A 20,969-nucleotide genomic window follows, 5' to 3' on the forward strand; every position below is an offset into this window, starting at 1 on the left:
TGGAGAGGAGAGTGTCACTGATTAAAGGAAGTGGTCTTCCTGTAGATGTGCTGTGTCTTGATATATTGCTTCTGACCCAAGGCATTGGGTGAGGTGCAGGGATGACCCATCATCCAGGAGGAGCCAAGAAAAGATGGAGGGAGGAGTGGTGAACAGGAGTGGAGTGGGTGGGGATAAAATGGGTGAGAGTGAATTTATGCCTTTGACTTTGGTTACCTTCCTTGTAAGGGAGAAAATGCCATTGGTATACGTATGTACTTTTGTTTCCATAAAGTTATTGACAATTTTCTCAAATAACAAATAAATAACCTCACAGGCAAATTAGGGTATCATCTTTATATTATACCAATCTCATCCTCAACTATTATGCTCAAAGTAGATCTTAACAGTCTAAGATATTCCTTCCTTTCCAAAGTATCACAAATAAGCTTTTTGAAAATAATCGTGTCATTTACGTGCATGCCAGAATGAAATGGTTTCTTGTCAAGACATTCCGTTCATTGTTGAAGTTCCTGTTTGCGCTCCTATACACTTCACTAACACCACCAAGAACTCACAACTCAAGCCAATCAGCTAAGATTTTAGTTGTGCAACCCTACATGATATAGCAATAGATAATTAACAATTAATTTTGTAAATTATGATACATCAACATAATATGCATTTTCTTGGTAGAAATCAATAACAAAAAGTTGCTAAAGCTGATTTACTTTAAGGATGAAAAATGTCTATTCTAACCCACCCTAACCTATATTTAGTAATTCGGTACCTCAATTTCTAAAGATTATCCGGGTCGCCATTGTCGTCACAGATGCTAGCAGCCTGATTATTATTGTACCTCAGGCAATTAACTGACAACAGCAGAACCCCATGTTCTCCTATAAAGTCCAAGGATGCCCTTTTGTCTTTGTAACAGCTCTTATTAACATCACCTGGAGTTAGAGAACAACTGGTCCACAATGTGGAAGCCATCATGTAAATGACAGTGACTGGACTGAACAGATGACAGCATGGTGTCTGTATCAAATCCTAGTGGCTTTGTTAGTAGATTTGCTTGTAGCAAGTTTTTTTTTTCAGCCAAGAAAATCACATACTTCGTTCATATATAATAATTTACAAAATTAATATTCAATTTTCTAATGCTATATTATATAGGAGTGCACAACTTAAATACTATAAAAATGTACCCACACCCTATTAAAAAGAAATATTGGTATTTTTAGAAGTGCACACTTTCATGATTTAGCATTAAATATTAATTTGGTAAATTATGATACATCAATCTTTCTTGGCAGAAATCGGGAAATGTCCAGTTGTGCACAACTACACGATACAGCAATGGAAAATTAATAATTAATTTTGAACATTATAATATATCAACGTAATATGTAATTTTATTAGCGGAAATAAACAAAACGTTGCTAAAACAGATTCTGTAAGTAACGAAGTCGCGCTGGACGAATGGTATGCAATGTTTGTTTTGATAGATGCCAATGTCGAAGAAATGAAAGGATGATAAATTTGTCTATTCTAACCTAATCTGTATTTAGTAAATCAGTACCTGTAATTTAAAGGTCATCTGGATGATTGTCATCATGACTGATGTTGGCGGCCTGTTCAATCACTCTGATTGTGAGGTATAAAGGTTTCTCATAGCTTGAAGGAATGCATGGATTTCAGCTCCATAGCATTCCTTCAAGAATATATACCTCACAAGGTACTGGTGGAAGTACCAAGGGGTAAACATTTGACAAACAAGATGGCGTCCCGATCCTATGCTAGCGACTTCCTTCATTAGTATGTTTGCTTGTAGCAAGGTAATTTTTTCATTTCCGCCAAGAAAACCATATATTACACTCATGTATTATAATTTACAAAATTAATATTTAATTTTCTAATGCTATACAGCGTAGTTGTGCACAACTGGACAAATACCCAAAATCAATAAGAGAAAACGTTACTAAAAGCTATGCACAAACGAAGTCATGTCTACTCATTTAAACATCTTTGATAGATTTAGAGGTCAAAAATAATGATATCTAGAATTACAGGTACCACATTATTAAATGCAGGTTACGTTAGGTAGGTAGGTTAGATTAGATTAGGCAGGGTAGGTTAGGTTAGGTTTGAATAGACGAATTTATCATACTTCAATTTCTTCAACCTCCACATCTAGCAAAACAAATGTGGCAGCTCAAGCAGTTAAAGTGACTACATTTGTTTGTGTATAGTTTTTAGCAACTTTTTTCTGTTATTGATTTCCACCAACAATAACAAATATTACATTGATGTATTATGATTTACAATATTATTTTCTATTGTTATATAGTGTAAGTGTGCACTTCTAAAATTAATTAAATTATTAAATTCATTGCAAAAACAATAACTGTAAATTCCAGAATTACACACTGATACTTAACATAAAACTTACGTTACCTAACAGCTCCTCACCTAACATCATCTGTTAACTGCCTGAGGTACAATAATAAAGCTGTCAGCATCAATGACGACAACATAGATGATCTTTAGAATTTGAGGTACAGTGACTCTTTCTTATTTGGTCATTCTTTATCCAGTAAATTCACAGTTACGGTATTTAGTAATTCCTACCATCGATTCTATTTACAGTAAGAAAAATTCACAGATACAGTATCCGCTAAATATTTTGAAGAGGAAAGAGCATGGAGAAGGTATGTCTGCTATATCCTATTATTACATGTTATAATGGGGTCGCTATACAGTAATTTCAATTTGTGGTAAGGTTTTCAGGAACGCATATATACCACATGACGAGGACTTACTATACTGAATTACTAAATATTGGTTAGGTTACATAGGTTATAATAGACTAATTTACCATCCTTTCATTTCTCCGACCTCAGCATCTATAAAAACAAACATAGCATATTCAACGGCTGCAACTTCATGCATTAGTAAATAGATTTTAGCAACTTTTTGGTTATTGATCTCCACCTAGAAAATTGCACATTACGTTGATCTATTATAATTTATAAAATTAAAATTTATTTTCTATTGCTATTTTGCATAGGTGTGCACAACTAAAAATTTAACAAATTGGATCTTTCATATGAAAAAAAGTGAAAAATACATTTGAGACTGGAATAGAACCAAAAAATTGTGAATAGTTCAAAACCCAGTTACTGCTGATATTACCATTATTTACTCAACTTGTTTAAACAAACATGAGATGTCTCCTGCCACAGATAATTTTTTCAGAGACTGTGAAAAATTTATTGTCAACGCAGTAGTGGTGGGGGGAGCATACTGTTTGAAGATACAACTACAACTAGGATTACTGTAAAACTATATAACCCAAAATCATTATCATACAACCCCCTATGATAAACCTCTCCTCAGCACTTAAAATAAATAAATAGTCCATATATGACACATCAACGAGACATGAAACGATGAAGTCTTCAATTCTACCATATTAATATTTATGTATCAGGATTTGAGTAAAATGAAAAAACATGAAGTACAAAAATTCATGTGAAGAGTACTTTACCAGATACCAAGGGAAAAAAAATGGAAACGAAATATTTATTTTTGCCTGACCCAGACTAAAACGATTACGTAAGTCTAGCAGAAAGGTTCAACTAAAAATAACTTCCTCCTCATAATTAACCTAAAGGTCATATTTTATCACGCAGGGTGTATCAGCCCACGATTCACGAGTAAGAATGGTAAACTATTAATATATTCGCACTGGCTCTCCTGCTGACTGGTTTCGTCGCTTTGGGGCTGCAGCAGACGCTAGTATTGGCGGCTTGCCAGCACAGTCGCAGTACGTGCGCCATCAAACAGCTTAAGCCTATCCAACTATTCACTAGTTTTTAATAATAAGTTATCACCTTTAATCCATAACCCCTACAGCTCTTTCACCTTATATTTTTTGGGGGCATTGACCTATACGAGGTAGATAAGTACGTAAGAAGGGGAAATACTATTCAATATGTGAAATCTAGGATGTAAAATAACTACCTACTCATGAATACGTCTGCATCCAGAGAAATCTTTCATTCTTGGACTATACTAGTTTTTTTAAGGTATATGAGTATAATATTCTTAATGACGAATACCTCAACTACTTAAATACATACCAGCACCAAGGTTTAGTCTGCTTCTTCTTCTTTCTTCCCATTTCGATTTCTTCTCTCGCACAATTTTCACTTCCAAAATGGCAGCCACTCTTAACAGTGGAGGTAATCGAGGGTTTGACGCATGCGTACGATTAAAAATAAACACGGCCTTCCAACAATGAGGTTGTATGTATAACATATACTATCGTATTTTACTAACTTTAATTACCTAGACATTTCCACTAACCTATGGAAAATAATATAAATTATACAAACTATCCTTAATTTCCCATGGAATATAAAAGACTTTCAGTCACATACTTTAGACTAGCTTTCCTGCTAAATTAGGATTATCCATGTGACAGGTCTGTATAATAGATCGTTAATATAGATTCCTTTATGAACATTATACAGTTTTACATTTCTAATGTTTTACTATACCATATTAAAGCAGTGTCATGAAACGAAGAAAAAAATCTTAAGCGACACATACATTTGCTTGGTATATTATTATTTAACAAGAAGTTAATTTATTTGTCTTTTGATATTTTGTGAAAAATATAGTATGTGATAAATTAGCCATTTGAATGATTAATGTTGTGTTTATTATATAAAATGTGGATTATTAGGATTTGCAATTGATACTACAGACTTGGTAATTATCGTACACTCACATAACTCAAGCGCCAACTATAAAAACAGCTGACACTAGAATCATATGTTTAGGGATAAATATGTATGTATGTACATACAAACATTAATACTTCATTCATATTTACACACTGATTGGCCATAGCATGAGAAAGGGGAAGAAGGTGCGATGTGGCTTCATAGCTGTACGGAGAAATCAATGGATGTCAGCGGAAATAGTGAAATAAAACAGTGGCAGTGCTAACTTGTGAAGAGCCTTAGTAATCTATATGAAGTTTGTTGACCCTTTTTTATTTAACCTTTAAATTACATAAATTAAACCCTAATATATTACTTTTATTTACTATTTTGAACAAAAGTTAAAAAACTAAAATGAACTAAAAAAGTCAGGTTTTGCAACTGTATTTATTGTACAATCGTGGATAAAGGTAATCACGAAAAACTGCACGGTTTAGTATCATTATAAGATGTTGGCAACGAGTTTTGAATAACAATAACCTACTTTTTGCAGAGAAGGAAATTTAATTCTAAAGACAAAACAACGTAAAGATATCCAAACATAAATTTTCATTTTGAGAACTTGATGGTGAAGCAGTGGAAGTTATTTTTTAAAAAAAAAAAAAAAAAAAAAAAAAAAAAATCAGAAACTGGAATAGGGAAGTATATGGATGGAATAAAATTGCGAGTTGTAACTGCTATGTAAGAATGCGCTTAATTAAATAGTGAAATGTAGACTGGCATGAATCGGCTCAGCAATGTGAGGCGTGATTCTTTTTTAATTGATTTTATAATCGAATGGTGTATGGGGAACTAATTGAAGAATGTGTTCCCAAATATTCAAAGAAGGATGCAAAAACAAAGCCAGATTGGTGAAATTATATAATACAAAAGGAACAAGAGAAAGTGGTAAAGGAGATACCAAGATTCACAGACAACATGTCTGTTAAATGTAAACAATAACGTGAAAAGAGAGAAATTCAATCATCAAAGAGTATATTTGAGAGCTGCCTAGTCAAAATATTCAAAGAAAGATCCAAAGGCATATTATCGCATTGTGAGAAGCAAAATAGCAGTAAAAGAAACTGTGGGACCGCAGGACAAGCCTTGTATCAAATGAGAAAAAGTGGCATATATTCTCAACCAACAGTTTGTATAAGCATTTACAGTGAACCAATCATTAGATAAACAACCAAGACAGATTAAAAGATATCATATATGGTAAAAGCTTACGAAACAGTTGGCTTGTCTACTGATAGGGTAAAAAGAAAACTTTAACAGCATAGACTACCATCCAATTCATGCTTAACCAATATGCTGACATTCATAGAAAAAATAGAATTTTTCTTGATAAAGGAACACCAGTTGGTGTGATCTACAATGATTTTTCAGAGGCTCTCGACAAGGTTTCACACACCAGACTGGATAAAAAAGAAATAATAATACTAAGATATAAATGAGATCACGGGGTCGGCAGTTGCATCAGGAAACAAAGAGTAGTGTTAGTTCGTCCACATTTGGAATATGCTGTTTCCGTATGGTCACCGAATCTCATTAAAGGCATTGACAGATTGGAAAAAGTACAACGGCGAACCACAAAACTGATTCTAAATAATAATAGTAATAATAAACATACAAAAATCGACTAAAACATATGAACCTCTTTTCCCTAAAAAAAAAAACCGTAGACTCAGAGGTGACTTGATACAGGTCTACAAGATTCTAAAGGGAATTGACAACATGAAAAGAGGCAAAAATTCACACTGAATGAGAATCCAACAAGAAATAATGGTCACAAAATTTCAGGAAATAGATATAATTTGGAAATGGGTAGAAACAACTTCGCCAACCGTGTAGTTAATGAATGGAATAAACTTCCTGCAGAGTCATTGCAATGTAGTTCAGTTCGAAGCTTTAATATTCGTTTAGATAAACACATAAGCAAGATGCTGTAATGCCTGCCATTTATTTTATATTGTTTTTTTATTATTTGTCTGTTTATTATTATTTACTATTACCTGTTTGTTTATCTTTTAACTTTACCTATTTATTCATTTTGTTTATTATTATTTATATTATTATAATTTTATCTATTAATTTTATTTATTGTTATTTATATTATTATAATGTTATTTATTTATGCATCATTGTTATATTTTTTTAGCGTCCGACGTAATTATGGACCAAAAGGTCTTCTGTCAGCATGCTCCTTTGTAATCCTTTGATAGTTTGTAGGACATCAGAATGGCCTGACGTTATCAGGGGAGTAATCAAAGGTTCAGTATTGTACCCCTTGTTTCTGATGTGTATAAATGACAGAGATGAAGGTCTACCATGTGAAATACTAAAATTTACAAATGATGCAACGTTGTTCACCGGGATCAGGCAGATTTAGACAACATCCAAAACAGTCTACACCTTGTAGAGGAGTGGGCAAGACTGTCAAATGGATATCAACCTGGATAAATATAAAGGCCTCCATCTTGGACACAGCAAACCTCAACATACACTATGGAAAATCATGAGATTACAAATGCTGATAGCGAGAAAGACCTTGACATTGTTGTGAATAAGTTGTTGAACCTCAGAGAAGATAGAGTGAGCATCGTAAAAATAAAAGACAAATCAAATTGTGGGGACTATCAAAAGAACAATAGAGGATAAGAGTATAAACAACGTTGTATGCCTGCACAAATCGTTGTACGCCCACATCTTGAGTACTGTCCAAACCTGGCGGCCATACAACCAAAAAGACGTAGATCTGTTGGAAGGAATACAGCGAAGAATGACGAAACTCATTCCAACCATAGCTGATCTTGCAGAGCTGGGCGCGTTCCTCGGTGCGTTCCGTTTTAGTTTGGCCGCGGTTAGCGCTCCCATACTATTAAACCAATATAGGTGCCGATATAGTATGTGGTCTACCTTTTGGGTGTGGCGTACGATTTTTTTCTTTGGTATAGTATGTGGCCTACCGGACTCTTATTTCGGTATGAAGCCTTCTCTTAAGTTTTAATAGTTTGGGAGGGCTAACCGCGGCCAAACTAAAGCGGAAGACACCAAAGAATGCACCGATCAAGAACGAGCCCAGCTCTGTGATCTTGATGATGAAGACAGCCTCCGAAGAACTGGACTCCTACTATTTTTAGAAATGAGAAGATTGAGGTCTGACATGATAGTGGTACACAAGATAATGCATGGACTGGAAGGTTAAAAGATTGAAGTCTTCAAACTCAACAGAGTACCAACTAAAAGACATTAATATAAGATCCACTAGCAGAGATCCAGGCTTATCTCAAGGAAATTATTTTTCTCGCAAATCATCTGCCGAAGGAGGCAGTATTGGTAGAAAACTAATGGTTTTAGGAACAGAATTGGAAAATTGTTAAGTCACAGGGGGGAGGGGGCATTCCGAGAGACAGCGAGTGACTTTACCTAGGGCGGTGATAGAAGAAATAAAAAAGTAGACATAACAATACGCTAGGCAGTGTTAACACTATATATGAATCCAACAATGGTAACATTATTCAACTTGAACTTAAGGTAGAGCTTACGAGAATCAATGGAATTCGTTTTTCAACGACTAAAGTAAATTGTATTAAGATCTAATTTGCATTGCATGATAAACTAAATAAAAAAAATGGAAACCAGAGTCAATTGACTTGCGCAAAAAAACCCTGAAAGGAAATCAAATAACATGTAGTGACGTGACGCACCCTACGACCCGTCACACACTGAACAAAGAAATCTTCGGAGCTAGCCTTTCCAAGTTCCCGTAGTGCGTAGTTCGCAAGGACGTCCCGACCAGCCAGCGGTCAGCCAATCAGGAACTTGGAAAGCTCCTCACATTCCCGCCAGCCTCCCTTAAAAGGTCGGCGTTTCGCCGAGATGGGCAGAACAGTACCGACCAGCACACACAACAACATCTCCTCGTCCAATCTTCTAGCCGTCCCATCGAGCCTCGCCGTCATCATCTGCTACCGCCTCGCTGACATTAGGCTCCATATCCAGCCACAACCATAAGCTCCACTAAGCTGTGGACTTAGTCCGAGCTTCACCTATATTTCTCATGTGACACTTCTAGTGTCGCACCTTGTGGCTAATTACCAAAAGAAAGAGATTAGATATTTTGTGTTGATTTTCATTTGCCCTGCCGTTGTTCCGAACTAAAACTACTACAGAAGTATCGAATATTATGAGTACTTTATATAAATAATTATATTTGAGTGATATATTTGATTTCCTCACACTTTCTCCTGACATTTTAGTTACTCTCATACGTCAGACATCACTACAGTACTGATGGGTCTGGTTGGGTGATAAATCGGGGGTGGGAGGGGAGCAGCTTTCATGGCAGAAACCTAATCGCATATTACATAGGGAGAGTATTTACTGCTATTCTAGGAGGCTTAGTATGTCATATTATTAATGATTTCTATAATTATAAAGTTTCGTTTCAGAGAGTAGTTATTTAGAATGTGTACTTATTCTTGTTTATTGCATATATTAGTAATACAGTACTCTTTCTTTAATCTTATTTTCCAATACCGGCATTTCTATTTGTAGTCCACCATTAGTCACAGCAGATTAACAATACAGTATTCTTATATTTCTAGATATATTTCGTCAGACCTAGTTCATATATAATTTTTGAGAATTACTTTAAAACACCTTATTAATGCATGTTGTTATATATCAACCTCAAAGCTAGAGGTACTTGGTACAGTGTGCAGTCTGGCTACCGCAAAAGGAACCCAAGTCTTCTGTAGTCTGTACATCTGATATATGAGTACTGTATATAGAATTGGAAACAGACTACAATATCTTTATATAATACTGTAAATATTATATTACAGATAACAATTATATATTAAAGAAATTGTACTTATTCTTGTTGATAGGATTTTTTAAGGTCCCCGGCAATGAATGAGGGTTCATGGCTGGCTAGGGAGAGCATCTCCCCAGGTGGCAGTTCACCGTCCTGAGGACGATATATGTTGTACAAGAGAAGGTTCCCCCCGGCAAGGGTGACTGCCAGCCAAGGCCTCTACTCGTTCACCGCAAGGCACGGCGGGCGGATACGGGCTCACTTGGAACCCTCGCCCGGACCAATATTGCGAGCAAGGTCCATATAGTATATGGACCTTGATTGCGAGTCCGAGTGATCCCCGGCTCCGAGTTGTATAGTATACCTGGTATCCACTGACCCGGAGCGGCCGGTTGACCTGCCAATAGGTCTCCTGCAAGAAGGCTACATCTACGTCCCCTGTGGCCATGACAGCTTGTAGGACGTGAATTTTGCCTACAAGAGTTTTAGTTCACGCCGGGACGGGAGTGGAGAGGAGGTGAGGTGGGAGAGGTAGGGGTAGGGTCGGGGGTAGGGGAGGAGTGAGGTGGGACGAGGTAGGGGTAGGGTCGCGGGTGGAAGAATGGGGTGGGAGGGGGAAGGAGTAGGGTGTGGGGTGGAGGACAAGGGGGACCAAGGTGGGAGGGTATAAGAGTATGGTGGGGGTGGAGGAGAAGAGGGACCAGGGTGGGAGAGGGTGAGGAGGGGGATCATGAGGGTGGAACTGAAGTAATTATGTCCTCGTTCACACCTTCATTTCAATCCCCAAGTTGCCCATAGGCAAATATGTGGCCCAATAACGATGATAATATGTGTACTGAAGATCTAAGCACTTCATTTGTGCCTCAAAGAAAGCAGATAGAATGATGGGATTGGTAGTATGATTTTTCAACTTCTAAAATCTAGCTATCACCAACCAATTATATAGATACGCCCACCAATTATCTAGGTACCCCCACATTTGGTACATACTGTTCCCATATAGTCCCGAAATTTCATTAAAGACTTTGATAACTTGGAAAGAGTCCAGAGGCAAGCCACAAAACTCCCTAATAAAAATCAACATATATGAAAACTGCATAAAGTATTTGAACATATTTTCTCTCTCTCTGCTTAAGATTAAAGGCAATGCACCAATGCACAGCACACCCATAACAGGCACTGATAGCCAGAGCAAATTTACCTCACCACTTCTTTATGTTCAACATCATTTACAGGGCTGTGTCATTTTTTCACTCGCTCACAATCTTCTTAAATTCACTCCTATCTTTTGTACACTTTCTATCCTGCTCCGCACATTTTTCAAGCAACATCATCCTCATTCATGGTACTTCAAGTTCCTTCTATCTGCTTCTGCTCTCCACATTCTCTTTTACTATTTTAATGTGCGTGGAAGTGGTACAGATGAGAGTAAAAGGGAAGAGAAAGATGGATGTGGTGGCATTGAGTGAAACTACAGAATGGGACTATTGGGAGCTGCCGTTTGGGCGCGACCATTTGGGCGCGGGTGTTTGGTCGCCAGCTGACTGTAGTAGTTTTAGTTCGGAACAACGGCAGGACAAATGAAAATCAACACAAAATATCTAATCTCTTTCTTTTGGTAATTAGCCACAGGGTGCGACACTAGAAGTGTCACATGAGAAATATAGGTGAAGCTCGGACTAAGGCCACAGCTTAGTGGAGCTTATGGTTGTAGCTGGACGTGGAGCCTAACGTCAGCGAGGCGGTAGCAGATGATGACGGCGAGGCTCGATGGGACAGCTAGAAGACTGGACGAGGAGATGTAGTTTGTGCGCTGGTCGGTCTGGTCGGTACTGTTCTGGATTCTGGATTCCAAGGAAAGACCACCTCGCTTGCGCGGGATCGGGTTTTGTGGGAGGGGAAGAATGTCTGTAGGAAAATGAAAAGATAGTAGTGTATAAAAGAGGGCTATTGCCACCGGCCGAATTGCGAGCCATTAGGGGTTTATTGGTGGTCGTGGCTTGGGAGAAATGGATCGGGAGCTTGGAGGGCAGCGCTTGACGCCGGGGTTAGGATTAGGATCACCAACGAAAGTTTAGAAAATGGTAGGAGGCGTAGTAGTAGAGAAAGATGGAAAAACGGAAAAATCTTTAGTGGGAGGTAAACTGATATGAGAAGATGTAGTAGAGGAGAAAGTTAGAAAGGAAGCGAATTTTAGTCGAAGAAAAAGTAAGTGTAGATGTTTGTGCGTGTGTTGTGGCACTGTTCGTGAGAGGTGTATGTGTGTATCTTACGGGAAGTGAGTTGAGTTCACTTCCCGCGTGTACTGTTCTGCCCATCTCGGCGAAACGCCGACCTTTTAAAGGAGGCTGGCGGGAACGTGAGGAGCTTTCCAAGTTCCTGATTGGCTGACCGCTGGCTGGCAGCTGGCACCCTTGCGAACTACGCTTGCCGACTACAGGAACTTGGAAAGGCTTAGCTCCGAAGATTTCTTTGATTATTGTGTGACGGGTCGTAGGATGCATCACGTCACTACATGACAATTGGGCGCGGCCGTTTGGGCCTTGGCTGTTTTGGCGCCAAAGTTTATATATTATCTTTTATAAAACCGTAACATAGCTTTATTTAGTTCATTTTATAAAATCTTTTTATAAAAACTTTTAAAAATCTTAAAAAAAGCAGTAACAAAGCTTTATTTAGTTCATTTGGTAATTATGAGCAAGGCTTCTCAAGTACTCGACAGCATCCATGTTTTCAAATCTAAGAACAGTTTCATGTATTCTTCTGTCTGCATCTCTATACTTTTTTAGTTTCTGTGGTGGTTCATGACCGGCCAGTAACTTTTCATAATATGCATCTCTACCTTTCTGTACTTTACGCAGGCCATCAATTAATTTCCATATGGTGGGATGTTGCATGCCAAGTTCGTATTTAAGTCGACGGTGGGCTGCCTCAGCATTATTGTTTGTGCGGTCTTCCCCATTTAACGTTCTCTGATAAAGGTTCCAAATTTCAGGGAGAAATAGAGGAGTTCGTCTTCCATTTCCTCGTCTGTTCTGACGACCAACATATGTATCTTCAAACCAGCTGGGGGCAATACTGAATGTGCCATCGGCAAACCAGATCAAACCAGATCATCGGCAAATCAGATGTACCTAAGTACTGTAGCCAGCTTTGTCTCCTTAAGATTAATATTCGGTCGTGACTTGGTACACTATCACAGTATTTTTTTTTTCCACTCCTGGTTGAGGGACATATATTCTGTAGCATTCTGGCACAAACCATTGTGATCAGCTGGATTGGTGGGGACGTTTATTAATGAATTACGCTTCTTCCGTATTATTTTCCTCAAAGAAGATATATCAGGAATGGCAGCTAAACTAGACTGGGATATGTCTGTCAAACATTCATTAACAGCTACAGTCGATGTTTCAAGGGTTTCCTCTGCTGCTCTCTTTCTTATATTAGTTTTCACAAGTGCAACCTCTACTCGTGCAGCACGGGCTTCATGCGAATGGCTGTTCAGCTATTTCACCACCTCTCCAGCTTTATAACTGATATATTGTAATTTTATATTGATTTATAAAATAAAATTTATAAAATGACAGATTTATAAAATAAAATCTAAAAAAAAAATATTCTTGGCGCCAAAACAGCCGTCGCCAAATAGGCTGGAGCCAAAACAGCCTGCGCCCAAACGGCCGTGCCTAAACGGCTGCTCCAAAACGTACCCTACCCGTGAAACTAAGTTGAAAGAGAGGGGCGAGTTTGAGTTTGGGAGTGTGGCTGGGAGGGTGTCAGGAGTGAAAACAGGACGAGTGAAAGGAATGGCTTTACTAGTAAGTGAAGAGATAGGTAAGTGTGTGGTGGAGTGGAAGGTTTCTTCAAAGTTAATGTGGATGAAGGTGAAACTGGGAAGGAAGATGTGGGTCTTTGTAAGTGCATATGGTTCTGGTAGTGAGAAGAGTCTAGAGGAAAGGGAGGCTTTATGGATAGATTTAGATGAGTGCATAGAGGGTTTAGGAAGGAATGTAAATGTACTGATATTGGGAGATCTCAATGCTAGGGAAGGAGATTAACCAATAGACGGAGTGGTTTGGAAATATGGAGTTCCAGGAAATATAATAGCGTAGAGATGACAGTGGATATGTGTCTAGAGAGTTGATGATAGCAAGTAACATGGGAAAGGGTGGTGGATGGAAGGGTGATAGATAGGGCTTTGATGGACTATGTAGTGATAACCAGAGGAAGAGTAGGAAGAGCTTTAGATTGCATGTTCTAAGGAGAAAGAGTGGGGAATATCAGATAATTCTTTGGTGTAAGGTAAGTTGAGAGTGGAAGATAGATGGAGAAAGAGGAAAAGGACCTCTGCCTTCCACATTTCTTTTACTCTTACTAGTCTTTCTTTACTCATTCTTTCCATGTGTCCAAACCATCCCAATACTCTTTCATCAACTCCCTTTCCACCAGCACTCCCCTCCTCATTTCTCACTCTTTCAAGCATAGTAGCCCGTATCATACTTCTCAGGCACCTCATCTCAAACACATTCAAACTCTTCCTGTCTTATGTTCCATGTTTCTGCCTCATACAGTACTGTTAGCACAATCATTCCTTCATACAATCTCCTCTTATCATCCATTCCCAAATGTCTATTTCTCTTTACACTTATTAATCATCCAAGACATTTACTTGCTTCTCTCAATATACATTCTACTTACACCTCCACTCCTCTCTTTGCCGCCACATTTGCTCCCAAGTATCTAAAGCTATCCACCTCTTCCAGTCTTTCTCCCTTAATACTTCTAATTTGCTGCCACCTCCTACCCTTGTACATCTCATCACCTTACTTTTACCCACATTTATCTTCAACTTCCTCCTTTTGCATACCTTCCCAAACTCTGTCACTAACTTCCTTAATCCCTTCTCTGATCCTGGCACAAGTGCAGTGTCATCAGCAAACAATAACTGGCTTATCTCCCATTTTTCTCCATTTTCTTTAACCATTTCCAATCCCCAACCCATTACTCTTGTGCTTACCTCTCAAAGGAATTTACAATAAAAATAATAGTGGTTGCTTAAAAGATTTCATGGAACAGAAACCTGCAGCCCCATAATGACTAGTAACAGTCCTCAGGCTGTCCCATAGATCGCTCCTAGAAAAACTTTTGGATTGCTGTCTTTGGTGCATTTCTGTGGGACTGTTTCTGTGTCACCAGTTGAAAGTAGTAGGAAGAGAGTAGTTGCCAGTCCCTTAGAACTGCACTTCTAGACAGAGTTTTAAAGATGGACAGCCAATAAGACACTCATGGAAGAAATGTTACTAAGAATTTTCCCCATCTGGGATATTGGCTGCATGTTATAGTGACTAAGTAGCATGCAGCTGATACTTTAGGGTCTATATGGGGCACCCCTACAGACCAGAGGTTTCTTCAAGGTTAATGTGGATGAAGGTGAAATTGGGAAGGGAGATGTGGGTTTTTGTAAGTGCATATAGGCCTGGTAGTGAGAAGAGTGTAGAGGAAAGGCTTTTTGGATGGATTTAAATAAGTGCATAGAGGGATTAGGGAGAAATGTCAATGTGGTGATATTAAGAGACCTTAATGCTAGGGTAGGAAATGAACCAATGGATGGAGTGGTTGGAAAGTGTGGAGTTCTAGGAAAAAACGGTAGCACAGTGTTGATGGTGATGTGTTTAGAGTTGATGATAGCAAATACAGTATTAAAGAAGAAAGTCAAGCATAAGTACACATGGGAGAGGGTGGTGGATGGAAGGGTGGTAGATAGTGTGTTAATGGTAACCAGGAGTACATTAGGAAAAGTTGAGGATGTACATGTTCTAAGGAGAAAGAGTGGGGGAATATCAGATAGTTTTTGGAGGAAGGTAAGTTGAGAGTGAGAGATAGACGGAGAAAGAGGAAAAGAACAGAAGGTAGGAAGGTACTTAGAGTGAACTGCTTAAATGAAAAAGAAAAGGAGTACAAAAAGAAGCTGAGAGAAGAGTGGGAGTGAGTGAAGGATGGAGTAGAACTAGGAGTGGAGGAGGAATGGGGATGTTTCAAGGAGGGAGTCAAAATGTGTGCAAAGATGGTGTGAGGAACAAGGAGGACAGGAGGAAATAAAAGGGTAGTGAGTGAGTGGTGGGATGAGGAAGCAAAGAATGTTGTAAAGAAGAAAAGAGCTTTTACAGATTGGTTACAAAATAGGATGAGGGAATCATATGAGAGATACAAAGAAAAGAGAAGAGAAGTAAAGCATAAGATAAAGGAGGCAAACAGGAGAGCAGATCTGAAATTGGGTAAGATTATGACAGAAAATTTTGAAAGTAATAAATAATGTTTTTGAAAGAAATTAAGAGAGGAAGAGGTGAATCAAGTAGAGAAAAGGTGCAGATGGAGAGATGATAATGGAAGAGAAGGTAGAAAGAGGAAGATGGGTAGAATATTTTAGGGAGTTGTTAAATGTGAAGGAGGATAGGGAGGGAAAGGTAGTTGGAGGAGTTCTAAGAAAATGACCATGATGATGGAGGACAATAGAGAAATAAGTAAAGATAAAATGAAGGGAATTGTTAAGATGAGAGCAGGTAAGACACTTGGGTCGTGGATGTCATGCAGAACGTCTGAATAAAGGAGGTACAGTGATGGTGGATTGGCTGGTGAGGTTATTTAATGTTTGTTTAAGAGAGGGTAGAGTGCTGGAGGACTGGAGGAGTACCTGTATAGTTCCACTTTACAAGGGAAAAGGAGACAAGTGATGAGTGTAGTAGTTTGAGAGGGATCAGCTTGTTAAGTGTAGTTGGGAAGGCTTATGGGAGGGTCTTGAGAGGATTAGGAGAGGAATAGAGGGAGTAATTGGTGAGAAACAGTGTGGTTTTAGGACAGGTAGGTGTTGTATAGATCAGATTTTTGTGGTAATACAGATATGAGGAAACTATAGGAAAAGGTAAGGAGATTTTTTTGTCTTTTATGGATCTGGAAAAGGCTTATGATAGAGTAGACAGGAAGGCACTGTGGGAGATATTGCAGACATATAGGATAGGAGATTGAGAGAAGTGAGTAAATGCCTTGGCGGATTAAAAAGTTTAAGTAGAAATAAGACATTTGGGAATGGATGCTAAGAGGTGATTGTATGAAGGAGTGATTGTGCCAACACTACTGTATGGAACAAACATGGGACATGAGAAAGGAAGAGAGGAGTTTGAATGCGTTTGAGATGAGGTGTCTGAGAAGTATGATTGGGGTTACTAGGTTGGATAGAGTGAGAAATGAGGTGGTGAGGAGGAGAATAGTTGTGGAAAGGGAGTTGGGAGGTAGGGTTGATGACAGAGTATTGGGATGGTTTGGACACATGGAAAGAATGAGTGAAGAAAGACAAGTAAAAGAGGTGTGGAAGGCAGAGGTGGATGGAGTGAACATGCGGGGTTGACGTAGGATGAGATGGATGGATGGTGGTAAAAGGGGCATTTGGAAAGAGGGGAATGTCTGTTGAGGAAGGACAGGCGAGGACAGAAGATGGGGTGAATAGAGAATGGTTGTGTATGGATGATGCTGTGATGCATGAGGGAGAGTAGGTGGGTATGGGTGCATGTGTAATAAATAAATTGATGCAACCTGAAGGGATTTCTCCCCATCTTTTCTGCACGAGGGAACGGAGAGGGGGGGGGGTCACCGATTTAATGAAGCAGCTTTGCTGTGGATGTGCTGTGTCTTGCAACACTGCTTCTGACCCAGGGCAGTGGGCAAGATGCAGGGGTGACCTGTCATCCAGGAGATACCAAGATAATAGGGAGGGAAGAGGGTGGAGGAGAGTGGAGTTTGTTAGGGATGGAATGGGTGGGAGTGGTTTTTATGCCTTTGTTTTTTGGCTATCTCCCTTGTAAGGGGGAAAAAGCCTTTGGTATATGTAAGAATTGTTAATGTGGGGTATTGTAAAATGAGGTGCTCCGTCTTTTCTGAGTCATGGTTGCATCTTGGGCAGTAACTTTGTTGAAACAGTTGGATCTAGGGCAGTAACTGTGCTGATATGGTTTTAATGCTGGGTGATATCCTGAATGCAAGCATGCTAGTGTGGTTCCTGCTTCATAAGAGGAGCATTAGCAACAAACCATGTGAGGCCATCACGTATATGTCACTCAACAATCAAGATCAAGAAAGTCAGGTGCATTCATAAACCAATCAACAAACATGTGGCGAATATTAAATACTACAACAGTATTCATTTAAGAGGCATTTTCTGAAATACAAAGACTGATTTACTGATTACCTTTTATTCACAGGCATCCCTGCAATATATAATACATAAAACAGGAGTTTTGGTCTATGAGGTGGATTACCTCTATATCACACAATATATTTATATATATGTATATACACACACAAAACTTATGTTTTGCACCCTTAAATCTATATCATCAGATTTAACATTTCTGCAGACTTCAAACCCTCTGCTGTCAGCATCTGCTACTTGGGGCTCAAATAGACCTCAATGCAGTCATGCAAAAATGTACTGTACAAAACAACACACTTTTTTCTCATTCTCATACAACATACTACAATTGTATTCCTTCACAGACTAGCACACAACTTTATGCAGGAGTAAATAAGAAGTTACAATCAATACATATTATTTAGTGACTTGTGTACCAACTCCAATCATATAGCTGTCGTGGAGTATAAAAATTCTATCACATAAGTAACATATTGTTTCTGCAACACAAAGCTGATTATTCAAGAACCTCACATAGGGTTGCAAAGCAAAGAGTGAAAGGTATGAAAAATGGGAATGAAAGGGAATGAGGATTTCTCTCTCATAGCTACCACAGATTGTGGAAAATGGTACATAAGTTGTACAAAGAAAAATAAAATATATATCATATCACTATGAAAATATATGTGTACTTAGTTTGTATACCAAGTACATGCAACATGTATATTCATTCAAAACATGTAATTGTATTCATGAGCACAGTTTATAAAAGAGTATGAAGTGCACATGAAATATATTCTCAATCACTCCATTACCCCAAGTCTCTCTAGCAGGAGACCCACATTTTTCCATTAAATATATGATATGGCATTATATTAGCAGCATTACAATATTTATTCCAAAACTGTGACCATCCTACTCAATATCTGGGGAGAACCTTCCATCCTAAAAGGCGATTTCTGTGGTAAACCATTCCAGGGCTGTCAGTTCCAGTGTTCAATTTCACCATACTTAAAAAATCACAGTCAAGTTAGACCCTTCAATCCACAACATATGAAAAAGGCAAAAAACCTTTCCACATTCTTATCTTGAAGTTCCACCTAAATCACACACAATGCTACAATAGGAGCACAGTATTGACAATACTTGTGACGGGTAATACTCCCAGGAATTATCCCTTTCCGGAAACAATGAGACAACACTCCACTGACTAGCACGGTTAGCTAATCACACACAAGTAAAACTATAAAAAGTTAACAAAACTACAAAATACAAGAAAAATCTGTGCATTGTTTTACGTTGAAGATCTGTATTAATATGCATTTTAATTTTCTTAAACTTATTTACCATAACAAAATATAAGAAAACTAGATATAATCCACAACTGGCATTATAGTATTTATTCAACATTAAATAATCAAATGCATTTCTTGTTGTGCAAATAATGTAAACAGAAATTATGCATAGCTAACCCTTAATATTTTTTAAATGATTTACACCTCAATTTGTTTTTTATGCCAACAATTTGTCGCAACATTGCAATGCCAATTTCACTTGCATCTGCTGGAACCTGGAAGATAAGAATATTCAATGTTAGAAAATCAGTGGAGAAGTTACAAGGAAAACAAATCTATCTTTCTACTAAATTTACATTCATAGCCCATTTCCAAACATCTATAAAATCCTCACGGTATTCTATGAAGTATTTCTGTAAATACCTAAATTTGACTACCAAGTTTTGTACTGGATCAGAAGTAATACAGGAAGACACAGTACCTCCACAGCTCAGCTGTCAGACCTTACTGTGTCTTTTTACATTGTTTCTGACCCATGCAGGAGGTGGGAGACGGATGGTCCTTTATCTACAAGGGAGGAATCCAGCCAAGGCATGCACCCACTCCCATCCTCCACCCTTGTTTCCCTCTCATCTTAGCTCCTCATGGAAGAAGGGTCATCCGTCTCTTGCCTATTGCTCGGGTCAGAACCAATGCAGCAAGACACAACACATAGGTTACTTCACTTGCACAGCAACCCCCCATCCCCTCATGCATGTACAAGCATACCTCGCCCAACATGATTTCACTGTGGACAAAATTTCACGACTACACAAACATGTAAAATATACCAACATTTGACAAACACGACCATAATTCATGATAGCATGATGTGAATAGCCCACTGGGTTGTGTTGTGTGCCAGTGTCTGGAGAGGGTCTAGGAACCTAACCTATTTATTCCCACATGACCTGTTATTTGCCCAACAAAAATTTCATCCTACACAATGGGCTGAGGAACCTAACACTCATATTGAGTGAGGTCTGACTGTATATTGATGACTTACCCCTTAATTCAGGGACATATCCTCAACGTGATCAAATCATTTAATAATTACCTTTGAAAAAAGTAGGATTTACTTACCATGTGCCCAGCATTCAGAATCCAATAGAAAGAGAAGTTCTTAAAATTCTTGCTAAATGCTCCTGTATAACCGCTACACAACAAAGTTGGCTTTCGTGCTGCAGCTTCCCAACTTTTTGTGCCAGCCCATTGCAAAGAACCCACCCACTGTACTGTACCTGAAAAATAATGATATACAGTTAGTAGACTGTATCATTACAAAGAGTATTCATGAGCAACATCAAACAAGTTTGGTCTAAAAGTTCACACAATTAATTTAAAATAAAGTAATTTTACTTTAATTTACTTTTTATTTTTTCCTATTAATGGGTGAGTGAAAGGAGTGAATATTTCTCTTCAAAGTAAAATTTCTTCATTTTGACACAAAGGAAAGAGGAAGAAATAATGAATGAATAAATAGATAAATAAAAAATGTTCATACCAAGTATGTCCACTTCAAGGTCCAACTGACCATTGTACACAACAATCTGGATGCTACTTGTATTCAGAAGAACCTCAACTGCAAAAGAAACAAAATTCTGAATCTCTATCATGAGAAGTAGAGGGTTTAATAGAACCACAAAACCCCCAATACATACAGAAGAATCCCCGTACATTTGCTATAAAAACACACTGAATAACAAATATTTTTCTGGAAAAAGAGATGAAATGAGTGAGTGTGAGAGATAGAAAGTATAAAAAGAAAGAGGGAGATTGAAAGAGTGTGTGTGAGAGATTGAGAGTGAGAAAAAGAGAAAACAAGAAAAGAGAACAGAAGTCGTGTTAGCTGTATTACTGGGTGGAGTCTGCAGTGA

The 20,969-nt window shown here is 38.2% G+C and overlaps 2 protein-coding genes across 10 annotated transcripts in view; both read right to left on the bottom strand.

Annotated features, from left to right (window-relative positions):
- Nucleotides 1-4,242, bottom strand: part of LOC143035337 (BUB3-interacting and GLEBS motif-containing protein ZNF207-like) — a 62,905-nt gene extending 58,663 nt beyond the window's left edge. For all 7 annotated transcript variants that reach the window (XM_076202303.1, XM_076202305.1, XM_076202304.1 and 4 more), the window contains exon 1: nt 4,125-4,242. In XM_076202303.1, the coding sequence (XP_076058418.1) occupies nt 4,125-4,165 (41 nt within the window). In that variant the 5' untranslated portion in view covers nt 4,166-4,242. The remainder of the gene's footprint in view (nt 1-4,124) is intronic.
- Nucleotides 4,243-17,803: 13,561 nt separating this feature from the next.
- LOC143035338 (retinoid-inducible serine carboxypeptidase-like) overlaps nt 17,804-20,969 on the bottom strand; it is a 70,550-nt gene continuing 67,384 nt past the window's right edge. For all 3 annotated transcript variants that reach the window (XM_076202307.1, XM_076202308.1, XM_076202306.1), the window contains 3 exons: nt 20,597-20,674; nt 20,176-20,333; nt 17,804-19,328 (listed from right to left, as the gene is read on the bottom strand). In XM_076202307.1, the coding sequence (XP_076058422.1) occupies nt 19,233-19,328; nt 20,176-20,333; nt 20,597-20,674 (332 nt within the window). In that variant the 3' untranslated portion in view covers nt 17,804-19,232. The remainder of the gene's footprint in view (nt 19,329-20,175; nt 20,334-20,596; nt 20,675-20,969) is intronic.

Source organism: Oratosquilla oratoria, chromosome 18 (assembly GCF_046742065.1).
Source record: "Oratosquilla oratoria isolate Oo_2021 chromosome 18, ASM4674206v1, whole genome shotgun sequence".
NCBI classification, from domain to species: domain Eukaryota; kingdom Metazoa; phylum Arthropoda; class Malacostraca; order Stomatopoda; family Squillidae; genus Oratosquilla; species Oratosquilla oratoria.